Here is a 17,626-nt window from a genome sequence, read left to right as displayed (position 1 = left end):
GAGGAACTGCTCTTATGGATCAATTACCGTGGCCCTTGGTTAGTCCGGACAAGGTTTAGAAGAGTGTCCAAAGAACCTTTTCTGTCCAGGTCACTGAATTTCCACTCCCTCATCAATCATTCACTCCTTATTTCTAATAGACTAGGAACTTGGGTCTTCATTCTTGGAACACCTATGTCTTCCACTGACTTGTGAAAGTGTTACAGATGCTCACACTACATGACTTGGCACATGAATTGTTCCCTGCTACTTACAGCTTGATCTGATACATTTCACAGCACACATAATCATTTTTGTGCTACATGGTAATTAAGGAGTAAGGAATTTACTTAAATTACTGTGATTAGTACAACTTATCTAGGCTATCCAAGTTTTCTGTTATTCTTGTTTTTGTTCTTCTGCGTCTATAAACAGCTTTGTTATTAAGAGTTTTCCTTGATACATTTTAATTGTTTGTCACACTCTGACATGGAGTAGTAATTAGAGGTTCTAGATCTAGCTCCAAAACATATAGAGTGGGCATGCTTTCTGGCTTTCCCCATCCTTGCCAGATGAGGGGTTTTTGGGTAGAAAGATCCGCTTTTTCATTCCACCTGCTGACAAGCTGTGGGCTAACTCACCTGAAGAGCAGTGTGTGGGTGTGAGAAAGCGCTGCTGGCTTAGTGCTCCCCCTGCTTTCCATCTGGGTTTAGGTGGAAGAAACCGTCCAGAACTACTGCTGAATAAACTTAGAAACTCCAGAAAAGAGAATATGTCCTCCTTTATCAGTAGCAGTAGGATTCAGTTCTCATAAGATAGCAGAAATCACATAGACATTTACTTCAGGTTTTTTTTTCTGCTACCATGCCATCTCCACCTACTTTAAAAAGGATATTTGTCTTCATGGTAACTGGGTGTTTTGTTTTAGGACATCAGGAAGATTTTTTTTCTTATCCCTCAAAAATATATCATAACTTGCTCCCTTATGCCTGAAATTCTCTCTCAAGATAGAAAAATTGTATCTTTTTCTCACTTTACATGAAGTTAACCGGAACACATTTTTCAATAGCACGTGTAGGATTTTGAGTCCTTGATTTTGGAAATTCGTCTTTATTTTGCACCTCATTAGGTTGTACTTGAAATTCTAGACAGAAGTTTATTATCCATCAAAATTTGGAAGGCATTTTTACCTTTGTTTTCAAAAACCTAGTTTTCCTTTTGAGAAGTCTGTCATAGTCTGAATTTTTGTTTGTAACCTTTTTCTTTTTTTGGTCTGTTTGAAAATTTTTAGGATTTTCAGTCTTGTGTTCTTAAATCTCCAAAGTTCATTGCTGTGGATCTTTTTTTTTTTTTAATGTTTATTTTCTTACATGGTAATAATCCCTTTGTGTTTAATAACTTGTGATCTTCAGTTTTGAGAGGAAGTATTTTGCTGTATTTATTTGCTAATGAGTGGGGATGTCCCTAAGTTCCTTGGCTTCCCTTGCATCTCAGCTGGTAAAGAATCTGTCTGCAATGCAGGAGACCTGGGTTGGGAAGATCCCCTGGAGAAGGGAAAGGCTACCCACTCCAGTATTCTGGCCTGGAGAATTCTATGGACCATAGTCCATGGGGTCGCAAAGAGTCGGATACAACTGAGCGACTTTCACTTTCATTTTCCCTAAGTTTCTGTATTTCTCTCAAGAAAGTAGAACATTTTCTGCCAAATCCAGCAGAGTTCTAGAGTTCCCATTCTCATTTCAAAAAGCAAAACAAAACTAGAAACTGGTAACATTAGTCTCTTGTGAAGGAAGAGACACAAGTGAGAAGGAAACTTACTTTTTATTTTACACCTCCTTGCATATTGAATTTTATATCACATCAGAAGTACAGAATTACAACACTGTCAATGAGAGAAGGCTTAGAATCATGTAATCTTTATTTTAACTTTTGGTATTATTGATGCAGCTTAATGTAGTTTAAGGAGGCAACATGACCATTAATAGCTATAGATTCTTTCATAAAATCTTTCGCCTACACTTCTGAATCTTCCTGCAGATAAGTCTCCAAAAATATAAAACTGTTTTTCTTTATCAACTATAAAAGAGTGAAAAATAAGGCTGTTATTTAATAAGTGTTCTCTTTAGTTCCCCAAAACCTATATTAAACTCCTTGTGCATGTTCACTCCTTCTAGATTTTATAAGAAATACAGATTAGTAAGACAGCCACCCTGTGTTAATTCTCAAAACCTTGTGTAGAAGCAAGATAAGCACACAAACTCAGCTGATAAAATAGTGGAAAATAGTGTTGGGGGCGTGTTGCTGTAAGCTCTTGGGTGGTGTCTGGAGAAGGTGGGATTGATCTTTTGCACATAGTCAGGACTTTGGCCAAGTATGGGATCCTTGTATTCTCTGGGTGGTCTTCAGTCTTCTCTGAGTGATGTGACATCTTCCTCTGGGTGCTGCTGAGTTGACAGAAAATGAGAATAGGACTCATCAGTCCTGTTGCAGAGAGTGAGTGGTACATTCTTCCAGAATGTCTTCCTGTATCTCTTCAAACTGGAGGTGAAGTATTGTTCACTTCCTTTCCTCCCTGTTCCCAGTAGTCCCTCACTACGCGCTTTGCATCTGTGTGTTGGGTGCTGAGAGAGACCACTGCTGGCCTGCCCCTGGACAGTTGCTAAGGAGAGAAAGGCAGACTTACAGAGTGAGGGTTGGAGACAGGCTCGGTGGTAGATGGGGAAGTGCCCTGCAGGCCATTCTGTCCTTCTCTGTGCCCATCAAGGCCTGGATTCATTCTCTCCTCCCTGGTGGGCTCTTTGAGGAGAGTAGACTTTCATGGTAGAAGTTGCCTTTTAATCCTTAAAAAGGGTTGGTTTATATCTGTTAAGTACTAGAAATTGAGGTATGGATAGTTGTCAAATTGAAATAAATGGTAGAAACTTAGAAACAGGGCATCTAGGGCACCATTCTTTTTTTTTTTTTTTTTTTTTAGGGCACCATTCTTAATTACATAATTCCCACTTTCAGTAGCAAATTCAGCATTGTCTTACTGTTTTGTTTTGTTTTTTTGTCTCACTGGTTCTAAGCAAATGTTTACCTGAATACTTCAAATGTTTTTTTTGCCCTTAGCACCTGGCTGCTGTGGAAGAGAGAAAGATCAAGTCTCTGGTAGCTCTCCTGGTTGAGACACAAATGAAGAAACTGGAGATTAAACTTCGACATTTTGAAGAACTAGAAACTATCATGGACAGAGAGAAAGAAGCTGTAAGTAATGGGAATTTTATAGTGGCTTTTTGACAGTTAACTTAGATCACTTTTCATAAAATAGAAAACTAAAGAAAATGTGGTGACCTAATTTATTGGTCTCCATCGCTATCATTTAACTTTTTCTGTATTTGCTTTGCCCTTTCAAAAGGATTATCAGTCAGTAATGGTAAATTAAAGGAAGTCTGAAAATAACTATCTAAACCTCAGTTTCTTACACTTCTTGGCTTTGCAGATACTTGAAGGTGTCAGATTCTCCCTTTTTCAGTAGTCAGATCTTAGACTTACTGTGTTACTTATGTGTTATGTTCCCTCTCTTCTATGGAAAACCAGGTCTAGAGGAGTAATTGTAAGCAGCATTTTGGGGGGTGTACATTTTTGATATGCCCCAAACAGGACCAAAAGAATTACGGCAAACGCCAAGAATAAGAATGAGAAACCACAAGAAATAAAAAACATAGAAGCAGGGAAACATTTGATTATCTGAAGGAACTATTTTTTTTTTTTTTTTGAGAAACAGAGATGAAGTTCTCTGGAGAAGTTTTTTTTTTTTGATGAGTTGACCAGGAAAGTCATGAGTTGATGACTTTTCTAAATAATGGCTGAATTTGAGGATTTAGCACTTAGGAATTTTTCGGATTGTTTTGACTTCTTTCTCAGCATGTCGTATGCTGGTATCTCTAAATGAGACAACCTTAAACCATTCCAGAAGAGTTTTAAGGATCCATTTGCATCTGTTGAACTCTTTCTTTGTTGTCAGTCCAGGCAAGTCCTCTCTCAGATTCATGTTGACTAGCTCAGGAACTATCACAGTAGCCCATTTTCATTTTATCCTAAGACCTGTTCTGCCTCTTACATTCTGGCCCTGTGAAGAATACGCTGCTTCCGTAACTATCCTGCCCACACCCTGTGCCCTCTTATCCCCAGTCCCGTAGCCCTGTAAGTATCTCTAATATCCCCTGCCCTCTCCTGTCCCAGGAGCTTCTGGCCACCCTGTCCCATCTCTGAGCACCAGCCATGCCGCCGCACACCAGATGCAGGCTTCCGTCATGGCTGTGTGCACCTGCTCTTTCACCAGCAAGGTGTTTTTCCTGCTCTTTGCCAGCCTCCTGCACCTGTGAGTGACTTGTCCTCTGTGTCTGCTGCTGAGGCAGCCTAACAGAGCACTTACTGTATTGTAAATGCTAGTTCATGCACACGCCTCCCTTACCAGAGTGTATACTTTCTTGAATGTCTTGTTCACACACAACTGGCACATCATGGGTGCTTGTGTAAATGTCTGTCGAATGAATACATCAGTGTCAGAAGCTGGGAAAATGGAAAAGAAAGTTTAACTTTGGGGACTTGACTTTAGTTTAACAGTGAAGACAGAGAACAGGTGACAGTATTGTGTGTTCAGTTCCTGTGGGAACATCCCTGGAAGACGTGGAGAGGATGTTAGAGAAAACATCAAGAGGTGAGCTGGAACTTTGAAGAATGAGTGCATGTGTTTATCTTAGCCTAAGAAGCTGCCCTTGTGTCATTTGATAGCCTCTTACAGGGTATTTGGAATAACAGGGAGCAAATAGCTATGAAAAGAAGCGAAAAGCAAAGGAGAAAAGTAAAGATAAACCCATTTGAATGCAGAGTTCCAAAGAATAGCCAGGAGAGATAAGAAAGCCTTCCTGAGCGATCACTGCAAAGAAGTAGAGGAAAACAACAGAATGGGAAAGACTAGAGATCTCTTCAAGAAAATCAGAGATACCAAGGGAATATTTCATGCAAAGATGGGTTCGATAAAGGACAGAAATGGTATGGACCTAACAGAAGTGGAAGATATTAAGAAGAGGTGGCAAGAATATGCAGAAGAACTGTACAAAAAAGATCTTCATGACCCAGATGATCACAATGGTGTGATCACTCACCTAGAGCCAGACATCCTGGAATGTGAAGTCAAGTGGGCATCTCTACGAACAAAGCTAGTGGAGGTGATGAATTCCAGTTGAGCTATTTCAAATCCTGAAAGATGATGCCGTGAAAGTGCTGTGCTCAATATCCAGCAAATTTGGAAAACTCAGCAGTGGCCCCAGGACGAGAAAAGGTCAATTTTCATTCCAATCCCAAAGAAAGACAATGCCAAAGACTGCTCCCTAAGAAGGCAGTTAGGGAATATACAGAGTTTGTCTGGGAACCGACAAGATGAAAACTACTGACCCCGTTAAGGTGAGGATGCTGAGCTGGCCCTGGGTTCGAAACTCAAGAGAGTCTGCCCGATTGTGCAGCCTTCCATGCCAAATGGATGGCACACGTCATTCAAGGGAACAGGTGACAGACATGGGCTGTGTTGCAGGTTGGAGAGAACTGAGGGCCTGGGCCCTACCTACAGCATTCTTACTTGAATTCAAGGGGAGGAAATACTTGGAGGCCCATGAGGATCTGTGTCTTGATTTCATTTATAGCTTCTGGACTTGATCGCTCTCATTTGGCTAAGTACAGAAATCGTATACCTTTTGAAAGAGAGACACTGTAGGAAACTCAAACCTGTGAGAAACCTTCTGGAAGTGAGAGTAGATGAGAAACTGACACAGAGATAGCACATGAGGTAAGGAGGCCAAGGGAGTTCAGAGGAGGCTGTGATGTAAAAATTCATGTTGGTAACACAGATTTTCAGATCAGAGTTGTTTCAGTCATGGCTTTCTCAGGCAAACATATCTGCTTATTTCTATGAGATTTAGAAATTCTGCCATTTGAGGAAGTCAGGTCAACTGACGTTAGTAACAGTGAGAATATTCTCAGGCTTCCAAGGGTCTTCCTGTTATTATTTCACCTGAGCTCTGCACGCCTCGGCCAGAGAGTCTGCATCCCACTCTAGAAAGTACAGACTTTGGCCCTGGAGGCACCTGACACATTACCATAAAGTACCTATAAAAATCTTATAGGAAGACTGTTACTAGAGCAGTATAATACACCACACAGCCACATATATTACCTTCCAGGAAGGGAAGGAATATGGGGAGAGACGATGCAATTAAAGGTACATTTTATGTTTTAATGATGTCAGCAGTTTGAAAGAATTGTGAGCTCAACTTTCAAGGAAGTGAAAATGCAGGTTGCCAACTTGAAAGGTCATCCATGAGCTAAAAGATGGGACAAATTCAGGATTGCCTCCAATTGTCAAGGAGATCTTTCTGGTAGAGGAAGGACTGATCTGAGCTGGTTATTTTTTTAAAAAATGGTCCAAATCCAAAACTGTGAAGAGGAAGGTATGGTTGCTAAGGAGACCAGGAGTCTCCTTAGACTACTTAGGTGTCCTGCCTAGATCTGGCAGTATTCATGGCATAGACGTGGATTAAGTTCATTAGTTCATTTAGTGAATGTTTATTGAACACCTACTTTGTTCTAGGCATGTTAGGTGCTGGGGATACACTGGTGAATAAAACTGTTTGCCTTACTTAGTAGACCTTAAATATTAGTGAAGGATGATAGATGTTGTGGGCTGTACATCTGTATGCATGTGTGTTACTGTGTATATATACATACCATTTGCTGGCATATTGAGTGCAGCACTTTTACAGCATCATCTTTCAGGATTTGAAATAGCTCAACTGGAATTCCATCACCTCCACTAGCTTTGTTCATACTGATGCTTTCTAAGGTCCACCTGACTTCACATTCCAGGATGTCTGGCTCTAGGTGAGTGATCACACCATCGTGATTATCTGAGACTGGAAAAGGTCAGTTTTCATTCCAGTCCCAAAGAAAGGCAATCCCAAAGAATGCTCAAACTACCGCACAACAGCCCTCATCTCACACACTAGTAAAGTAATGCTCAAAATTCTCCAAGCCAGGCTTCAGCAATACATGAACCGTGAACTTCCAGATGTTCAAGCTGCTTTTGGAAAAGGCAGAGGAACCAGAGATCAAATTGCCTGCATCCACTGGATCATCAAAATAGCAAGAGAGTTCCAGAAAAACATCTATTTCTGCTTTATTGACTATGCCAAAGTGTTTGACTGTGTGGATAACAATAAACTGTGGAAAGTTCTGAAAGAGATGGGATTACCAGACCACCTGACCCACCTCTTGAGAAACCTATATTCAGGCCAGGAAGCAGCAGTTAGAACTGGACATGGACCAACAGACTGGTTCCAAATAAGGAAAAGAAGTACATCAAGGCTGTAGATTGTCACCCTGCTTATTTAACTTATATGCAGAATACATCATGAGAAACACTGGGCTGGAAGAAGCACAAGCTGGAATCAAGATTGCCAGGAGAAATATCAATAACCCCAGATATGCAGATGACACCACCGTTAACGGCAGAAAGTGAAGAGGAACTAAAAAGCCTCTTGATGAAAGTGAAAGAGGAGAGTGAAAAAGTTGGCTTAAAGCTCACCATTCAGAAAACTAAGATCATGGCATCTGGTCCCATCACTTCATGGCAAATAGATTGGGAAACAGTGGTAACAGTGTCAGACTTTATTTTTTTCTCCAAAATCACTGCAGATGGTGATTGCAGCCATGAAATTAAAGACGCTTACTCCTTGGAAGGAAAGTTATGACCAAATTAGATAGCATTAAAAAGCAGAGACCTTACTTTGCCAACAGAGGTCCATCTAGTCAAGGCTGTGGTTTTTCCAGTGGTCATGTATGGATGTGAGAGTTGGACTGTGAAGAAAGCTGAGTGCCGAAAAATTGATGCTTTTGAACTGTGGTGTTGGAGAAGACTCTTGAGAGTCCCTTGGACTGCGAGGAGATCCAACCAGTCCATCCTAAAGGAGATCAGTCCTGGGTGTTCATTGGAAGGACTGATGCTGAAGCTGAAACTCCAGTACTTTGGCCACCTCATGCGAAGAGTTGACTCATTGGAAAAGACCCTGATGCTGGGAGGGATTGGAGGCAGGAAGAGAAGGGGATGACAGAGGATGAGATGGCTGGATGGCATCACTGACTCGATGGACATGAGTTTGAGTAAACTCCGGGAGTTGGTGATGGACAGGGAGGCCTGGCGTGCTGCGATTCATGGGGTTGCAAAGAGTCAGACATGACTGACTGAGCAACTGAACTGAACTGATACATACCATTATGTTTCAGGATGGGTAGGTGAGACTGGGAGAGGCAAGGGAAGGGTTTGAGTATTAACTGATGTCATCTGAGTAGGCCTTGGCAAACTGACAGTTGGGTGAATGTCTTTAAGGCCTCGAAACAGCCAGTGTCAGAGACTCGAGGCTGGAGCATGACTGGCCCGTTTGGAACTAAGGAGTAGGGGGGTGGGTGGGAGTTAGGGGGGGACAGCATGAAGTCAGGGACAGGGGTGCTCTAATTACAGAAGTCCCTTATGACAAGTGAAGGACAAAAGAGCAAAAAGTTAACTTTATACTGCCCCGGAAGAATAGTTTCCTGTGTATTTGTATTGACAGTAGTTTGTCTCTGTGCGTGTGTGTGTGTGTGCGTGCGTGCTAAGTCACTTCAGTCACGTCCAACTCTGTGACCCTAGAGTCGGACGTGGGACTGCAGTCTGCCAGGCTCCTCTGTCCATGGGGTTCTCCAGGCAAGAATAATGGAGTGGGTTGTCATGCCCTTCTCCAGGATATCTTCCTGGCCCAGGGATCAAACCCAGATCTCCTGCTGCTACTGCATTGCAGGCAGTTTCTTCATACCTCTGGGCCACTGGGGTAGCCCCCTTTCATGTTTGTACTGCCTGTCATGTAATTGAATCTATTGCTAGACAGGCACGATGACGTTATGAATAGTTTTATCTGAGATTAAGAAAGCTGTATTTAGAAGTGAGTTTACTTGAAAAGACATAGGGCTTCAGGCAGCAGGCACTTTACTAGGACTTTACAGGTGACCGGTCACAAAAATGATGTCGGCTCCACTTTGGGATTTCCACCTCCAAAAGCAGGTGTGGAAGCAGAAAGATGCAGTTGTGCTGTTTTGTTTTTCCAGAGGTGTACAAAGGAATGATGATACCCACTTTTTTCTTAAGTGGATTTCTGTTCATTGATATCAAACTTTTCAAAGGAAGGTGTGTTTATTTACTTCAGTTCTGAGGCCAAGTAGTCAGAGTCTTCAAGGCTCTGCCACTACCCTTGGCAGTATAGATGGGTTTTTGAGGCCCCCACCTCCTTTTACTGTTTTCCACCCCTCCTCCCTGTTCTATGCAAATGAAGTTGGGAGAGAAGCTCTGTGTGAACTTCAGCTGCAGTTGCAGCTGTGTGTGCGTTTGGGGTCTTGGTGTAGAAAAGTGCTCTGTTGTGTTCCGGTTCCGCTTGGATTTGCTGCTTTATACATACACAGTGTCTGAATGAAGAGGGAGAGAAAGGCAGAGTTTGAATGCCGTGGGGGTCGGGGGTGTCTTCAGATCAGAGCCACAGGCAGCTTTGTATGATACTGGGTTCCCTAAACCCAGATTGGAGCCGTGAAAGAAAGTGAACGGCTTCATTAACTCCCTGTTTATAGGAGTAATCTACACTATTTGGCTTAGCTGTGGGAACTTATCTATAGTCTTTGATCATAGAAAAGGGAGAAAAGAAAGTCACTTTATCTGAAGCATGTAACTTGGTCAGTTTTAGTGTTTTGTTTTGTGATTACACAAACAATATGAATACATTAAAAAGTGACTTCAAATTTATTCCTAGGAATAATCACTGTTAATAATTTAGTGTCTTCCAGCACATTTTCAATGAGTAGATAATGTTTGTATGTGACCACAAAGTTTTTATATATATATATATAATTGTTATAAATATTATTATTGCAACTTGCTTTTTTTCTACTCTGTATCTCAGACATAAATGTACATCAAAAATAATACATTAATGACTATCCTTATACAAACATACATCAGTTTTCTAGCATAGATTTCCACATGTAGAATCACTGGTTTATTGGTTTTGTGAATTTGAAATTTTCTCAGAACTGTCGTACTCTCCTCAGAAATACACAGTTCACATTCACATTTGATTGCCACAAAAGTGGCAGTGAGATTGAGTAACAGTGGTGGTGCTAGTGGTAAAGAACCCACCTGCCAATGCAGGTTAGACGTAAGAGATGAGAGCTTGGTCCCTGGGATGGGAAAATCACCTGGAGGAGGGCACGACAACCCACTTCAGTGTTCTTGCCTGGAGAATCCCATGAACAGAGGAGCCTGGTGGGCTACAGTTCCTAGAGGCACACGGAGTCGTACACGGCTGAAGCAACTTTAGCATGCAGGCAGCAGTGGTCGGTTACTTGTAACAAAGAGAGATGCCTTTTGTGTGGTGGGGCCAGTACGTGTCCCTCAACTCTGCTGCATGCTCCCCAGAAGAGAGGTGGTCCTCCTGGAGCCAGCTGGTAACCTGCCGTGGACATTGCTCTCACTTTACAGGACCTGTTCGTTGGACGTTTAATCTAAAGCTTAAATTGGGTTCTTTTTTTTTTTTTTTTCTGTTTTAAAACTATTTTTCTTTTAGTTTTATTGCGAGACAACAGATGTAGAATATCATAAGTTAAGGTATACAACCTAATGATTGACAAAATTAGTTAACATTCTTCATCTCACACAAATACAAAAAACTTTATCATGTGATGAGAACTGTTATTTTAAAAAGCTAATGTTGCTTAGTCACTCAGTCATATCTGACTCTTTGCGACCCCATGGGCTGCAGCCCTCCAGGCTTCTCTGTCCATGTGATTTTCCAGGCAAGAACACTGGAGTGGGTTGCCATTTCCTTCCCCATTAAATTGGGTTCTTTCCAGGTGTGTGTGTATGTGCGTATCTATATTTAATCACATCCTTTTTAATTCTTCTAATTATCTTTTAATTACTTTGTATGTTTTGAAGTGATAATTGAAGCTCATGAGAAAATAGTATAATTGAGTTTAGTTCATTTTAGACCAAGATTGGACTTCCCTGGTGGCTCAGATGGTAAAGCATCTGCCTACTATGCGGGAGACCCGGGTTCAATCCCTGGGTCAGGAAGATCTGGAGAAGGAAATGGCAACCCACTCCAGTATTCTTACCTGGAAAATCCCATGGATGGAGGAACCTAGCAGGCTACAGTCCATGGGGTTGCAAAGAATCAGATGACTTCACTAGACAAGGAAGGTGGGGTAAATTTTTCTCTCCAAGATTAATACTTTGATACTAAGGTCAGCTCCTAAAGAAAGGCTGGTTTGGTTTTAAAATAAACAAACACTGAGATGGGTAAAATTTCCTTTCAGAGACACAAAATCTCCCTCCAGTAACAGTTCAGCTTCTTATAAAGCAGATCTTGACCTATATTCTAGAGTTCTTACGTAACTGCAGGACTTCAGCAAAGCTGTCCAGAGCAATAGTGGCTCAACAGGAATGGAGGTTGAGGTCCTTTTCTGGCAACCTTTTAAGTCTAACTTCAGGGTAGTGCTAAATTTCCTGGAAAGAATGGTTAGAAGAATGCAACACCTAGGACTTATGGTCAGAGTCTTTAGATTTCTTTCTTTCTTTTTTTTTTTATTTACCTTTTATCTCCATTATCTCACTGATTAGTCATCTTGCGGAGCTGGACTTCTTGCAGAGGATTCTCTGGCTGTTGACATCTTACAGCTCCCTTCCAATTCTGAAAAAAAGGGTATGTTAAACTGACCAGGCTGTAGCCTCTTGTGGTCACTGTTAGGAAGAGCTCCCACCAACCTGTTAGACCATGGTAGCAGTGGCGCCCTGTCTTCTCTCTCCTGATCACCCTCAGCCACTCACAGAATCGTTCGTTTCGGATCTCCATCTCCCAAGGGAGACTCTACAAGCCAGCTAAACAACACACGGGGTATAAGTGTTGCCATCTGTTCTCTTCCTTTCTTCTCCTCCTCACCTGGCCATGCTAGTTGTCTTCATGCTGTGTCCACGGCCTGTCTTCCCTCACCCAGTCCATCTGTGGATGTTCCCTCCTAGCTAACTCCTGACAGCCAGTGAAGCTTCTCACTAGGCTCCTCAGGGACGTCTCCCCAAGCTGCTCTCTGCTAAAAGCCCAGATTTGCAAGCAAATACTCATGCATCTTCTACCTAGATTTTGCAAATGATAGTATGTAGTACTTATCTTTAAAACTGACTGCTCCTGAAAGCCAAAATGTTACATTTCCTTAACTTATCAAATGCTTGGAGTAGTGCTCTCCAACAGAAATATAGTGAGCCATATATGTAATTTAAAATTTTCCAGTAGCCACAGTAAAAAGCAACAATAAAATCATAGAGATGTTTTATTTAATGCAATATATGTATGTTATTCTTAACATGTAATCAGTATGAAAAATTAATTTTTTTCAGATTTCAAAATCCAGTGCAGATGTTACATTGATAGTACATCTCCTTTCAGATTAGCCACATCTCAAGTGCCCAAGAGCCATTGTGGCTGCTATAGAAATGCCTCCCAGTGAATAAGCTCTTGCTCTCGAAAATGGTGGGGTAGAACATTATAGAGTAGAAATAGATCAAACCCTCCTTATGATCTTTATAATGCTTACTTCTAGAAACCTGGATTTTTTAATTTTGTTCATGTTAAAGATGATTTTTCTCTGTCAGCTCTGGGTTTAAATTAATTTTGATGGCTTTTAAGGTGACCACCCATTCTGAGCTACTGTTTGGCATATGGTTTCTCAATTTTCTAGCACATATAATAACTTACTTCTCATGTATTTATAATAACTTATGTATTATTTATTTATAATAACTTCTCTTATTTCTCTGTATTTTAATTTGGGTCCCAGAAAGATTATCTTGAATACTGAAATGCTTATATTCTTCAGACCACGAGTCATGTAAATTTTTGTTTAGACTTTGAAAATACGCTGTGAATGTGTCAGCCAGTATAATTTTGGCTACTTGGAAGCTAAGATTTACAGTGGCAGTTACAAAGTTCCATCTAGAAGCTGTGTATCTTTTCAGCTAAGGCCTTGTCCACTTGTGCAGAGGATTTAACTGTGATGTCACATTCTAAAATAGTAGCCAAAAGGATCACTTTCAGAAGAGAGCACCTAAAATGGTTGGACTTGAAATACTAGTATCTTAAGGAGCTATCAAGAGGACAAGAGATGCTTGTGTCACCTGAGGAAGAGTAAGGTGGTCGTGGAAGCTATTTTTTAAATATCTGAAGGCCTGCCAAACAGAGGGATTACCTGTGTCCTGAGTACAATTGCCCCACATGGGGTGAAGGTTCCAAGGAAAGGCAGATCTTATACTTAACATAGAGAAAAACTTGACTTCATGCTACTCAAGAAGCAGTGCGTTTTCTCTGACTGTGGTGGTTGCAGGAGAGGAGGTGACGATGTAACGGTGATGAGGTTTGGGGAACTTCAACACCATGTAGATGTCCTGTGTTGGCATCCAATCCTGAAAGCCTCTCCTGTTGTCATTTCTCTTCCCCTTTCTTTTCTTAACAGTTAGAACAACAGAGGCAGCAGTTGCTTACGGAGCGCCAGAACTTCCACATGGAGCAGCTGAAATACGCTGAGTTGCGAGCCCGACAGCAAATGGAACAGCAGCAGCACGGGCCGAACCCTCAGCAGGCACACCAGCACTCGGGAGGACCCGGCCTGGCGCCGCTGGGCGCAGCAGGACATCCCGGCATGATGCCTCATCAGCAGCCCCCTCCCTACCCTCTGATGCACCACCAGATGCCACCGCCTCACCCGCCCCAGCCAGGTGAGAGGAATCTGCTCACAGATGCGCTGGGCTCATCCTTGTGCCCGAAGCATCAGAGGGTCAGACCTTGCCGTTGGGGACTTCTGACTGAGACTGTGCAGAATGTCCATCGTCTTCCAGGACGTGGTAGACAAGTGAATCTGGCTTTACAGCCATCAGCGCGTGAAGCCTGCTGGGTTCTCTTTCCAGGGTCCTGTTGGCATGATGCCTTTTTCTTGGATAGGTCAGCAGTATATCCCAGAGTTCCTTAAAAATTCATCCTTGGGTTGTCTACACTATTTTTTTAATTGACATTTCAAAGATAGACATGAAAAGAAAAGTACAGTGATCTCTTACGATGCATTTTCAGTGATCATCACCTTTCTGCCATTCTTAGCTTTTTGTTGTAGAAATCTTCTGTAGATGAAAATAGAATAGCGTAACAAGCCCCCAAATACCTGTTGCACAGCTTCCCTTCGTGTGTTGAAGAAGTCTAGGTCTCGCGCCTGTGGCTGTGCCCGATCGTGCGCTCCAGGTGCATGGTGTCTTTTCACATGGCCTTCTCCCCTCTTTCCCCCTCCCACACATCGCCCATAAATAAACCACAGGATGGCGCTGGATATTTTTGCAGGTTCAGGGTCACTTTGGGGGTGCAGGCATTTTTCTTGTGATGTCCATTCTCTCTTGGTGACATTCAGGTTTGCCAGTGGTTTTGGTGCTCCTAAGTTCCCCATTAAATGACTCACTTAAGATTTCACCTGCCAATGAGAATTGCTTCCTAGATCAGTTATTTCATCAGGTGTTGCAAAATGGTAAGATTTCTGAATTTATTGTCCTTTCTGCCTTTATTTATTTATATTCTACATTTGCTAGCAGTGATTCTTTTATTACAAAAGCTTGTCTTCACCAGTCATTTTGTTACCCTGAAAATCAATCCTTGCAAGAAAGCCTGGATAAATATTTCATTCTTTCCCTTTATTTATTAGTAACCTGAATAACAAGTCCTCCCTCCTCCCCCAAGCCACCCTTCCACTCCCCGCCCCCGCAAAGAGTCTCCAAAGGTGACCAATAAGGATTTTTCTGTTGTGTGTGTATGCTTTTAGTATTGTGAATTTGTATGTCCTTATTTATTTATGTGTTTCAGTGTTATGGACCTTACTCATTTTCATTCTGAAATTGTCCCATCTTTTAGTTCATGGGTGCCTTTCAAGTTGGCAGCTTTTTACCACATTTTAACTACCTTGAAAGTTGAGCTCACAGTTCTTTCAAACTTAACTACTGACATCATTAAAACTTAAAATGTACCTTTAATTGCATCGTCTCTCCCCATATTCCTTCCCTTCCTGGAAGGTTATATACGTGGCTGTGTGGTGTACTATACTGCTCTAGTAACAGTCTTCCTGTAAGATTTTTTTTTTTTTTTTTTTCCTGTAAGATTTTTATAGGTACTTTATGGTAATGTGTCAGGTGCCTCCAGGGCCAAAGTCTGTACTTTCTAGAGTGGGATGCAGGCTCTCTGGCCGAGGCGTGCAGAGCTCAGGTGAAATAAAAATAGGAAGACCCTTGGAAGCCTGAGAATATTCCCACTGTTACTAATGTCAGTTAACCTGACTTCCTCAAATGGCAGAATTTCTAAATCTCATAGAAATAAGCAGATATGTTTGCCTGAGAAAGCCATGACTGAAACAGCTATGATCTGACAATTTATGTTACCAATATGAATTTTTACTTTACAGCCCCAAACATGTTTAGGCATTAGTTTTTATTGGCTTGACCCAAAAATTGGGCTTTCTCTCTCTCTCTCTTTCTCTCTCTTTCACACAACACACACAGATCGCAGTTGTGGAATTTACTAGCATCATTAGACTTGCTGCTTGATCTATATGACATTTGTGAAGATAGTTTAAGAAGTCTGCCAGGCTCATGACACAGGATTACTTTACTTCTCAGTCCTTCTGTCTGCTTGAGTGGGTCTTAAAATCTAATTTTCTAACACGTTAAAAGCTATGAATGCTTAACAGAATGATGATCCCAAAGTGATTTTTTTCAAAAACAGATATTCCTTAAATTCTTGGGATAAATGTTTAAGAGGAGGTTTGCTGTGGCATTTGTTCTTAATGGTATTGAAGCATCACCATCCGCAGTAACTATTCACAGAATTTCTCAGGAAGTTCTCTACCATCTGCGTTTAGAGAAAGTATCCTCCTGCCTTTTTTTCTAAATCACATCCTGGTGAGAACAGGTGTTTGTGTGCCAGGCCCTTCACCCACAGTATTTTTACTTACTTCTCACTGTCCTCCCTTTAGAAGTGAAGAACTAATGCATGTCAAGGCTATGTTGCCTTGCCGCATGGTGGAGCCAGGCTTCCTGCCGGACTCCCTCTTATTCCAAAGTGATATCACGATGCCCCTTCCTGTGATGGAGGACCAAGGGGATTGATAGCAGACTCAGATATAGCTATATTCTTTCATGGAGACAGTGGCGAAAAACTAGAGTTTGTAAAATAAGCCTATAGAATACAAATAGGTTATGTTTCTCTTTTTACTTAGAGAAATAGGCTTTTCTTAAGTGAATTTTGAAGAAAAGGATCGTTATGTGTATAATGAGACTGTTTTTGTGCCAAGCTATTCTCTTTTTGCCATGCGGTATGTGAGAGCTTAGTTCCCCAACCAGGGATCACACCCACACCCCCTGCAGTGGAAGTGCGAAGTCTTAATCACTGAACTGCCAAGAAAGTCTCTGTTCTCTTGAAAAATTTTTTATTGAAATGTAACATACATATGAAAAAAATACACTAGCCCTAGTAAATACTTGATGATTTTTAACAAAGAGAACATACCTGTGTAACCAATACTCAGAAGAACCCTCATGGCTTTTTGCGATCTCCTCCCTCCCCCAGGGTAGCAACTGTCCCAAAGTCCAACACCATAGATTCTTTGGGCTGGCTTTGAATGATATCTGGATGGGATCTCCTGCTGATTTTTGTCCTCTTGGCTTCTTTCAGTGGATACTGCATATGTGGGATGCATCTGCATTGTCGTGACTGGTCATAGATTTGCCCTTTCTTCTTACTACGTGTGTTCCACTGTGTGGCTCTGCCATGATTTGTTATATACCATGATCCATTCTCCTGTTGATGGATGTTCGATTCTTTTCCATTTTAGTTACTAGAAATAGTCATTGCTGCTGTGATCATGGATGTGTGCCTGTCTTATGGAGGCGTTGGTGTGCATTTCTGTTGTGTGTGCCCTTAAGCAGTGAAGTTGGTCACGTGCCTAGAATGAGTCTAAGGAAATCCATGTATTCACATTAGTTGATGCTGCCAAAATTTTGTCAAAATGGTAATGCCAGTTTATATTCTCTTGCGTAGGGTACAGGAGTTCCAACAGCTCAAGGTGATCATTTTCCATAGTTTCCCCTTTTGTGGGGTTGCTTTGGAGTTTGAATATAAAAATCAGATGTGTTGGAAAGTAAAATTATGAATAATAAATTGAACCCACTAATTAAAATCTAACTTAATATTAGAAATTCAGAAAAGACTGGTTTTAACAGCTAAGCCTGGTACACCAGATTCTAGAAATTGGCTAAAGGGGCTTTTTATATTAAGGCAAGCGAGGGAGTCTGTAATATTTTAGGTGGAGAACAACTTTATAGTCTCTTATTTGCCACAGGTGTAAGTTCATAACTGTGAATGTAGTCCTTCCAACTAATATTTTCTAGGTTTAGAAAAGTTAGCAGGCCACAGCATTTATGTTACAAGCTGGGGGTAATTATCCAGGTCAGTAGACT

At 41.5% G+C, this 17,626-nt stretch overlaps 1 protein-coding gene across 2 annotated transcripts in view; it reads left to right on the top strand.

Moving 5' to 3' along the window:
- The window catches only part of SMARCC1 (SWI/SNF related, matrix associated, actin dependent regulator of chromatin subfamily c member 1), a 123,201-nt gene that overhangs the window by 89,874 nt on the left and 15,701 nt on the right, over positions 1–17,626 (top strand). For both annotated transcript variants that reach the window (XM_043443315.1, XM_043443314.1), the window contains exons 25-26: positions 3,091–3,225; positions 13,597–13,858. In XM_043443315.1, the coding sequence (XP_043299250.1) occupies positions 3,091–3,225; positions 13,597–13,858 (397 nt within the window). The remainder of the gene's footprint in view (positions 1–3,090; positions 3,226–13,596; positions 13,859–17,626) is intronic.

The sequence above is a fragment of the Cervus canadensis genome, chromosome 22 (genome assembly GCF_019320065.1).
Source record: "Cervus canadensis isolate Bull #8, Minnesota chromosome 22, ASM1932006v1, whole genome shotgun sequence".
Lineage (NCBI taxonomy): Eukaryota > Metazoa > Chordata > Mammalia > Artiodactyla > Cervidae > Cervus > Cervus canadensis.
This window is presented reverse-complemented; position numbering and strand designations above follow the sequence as displayed.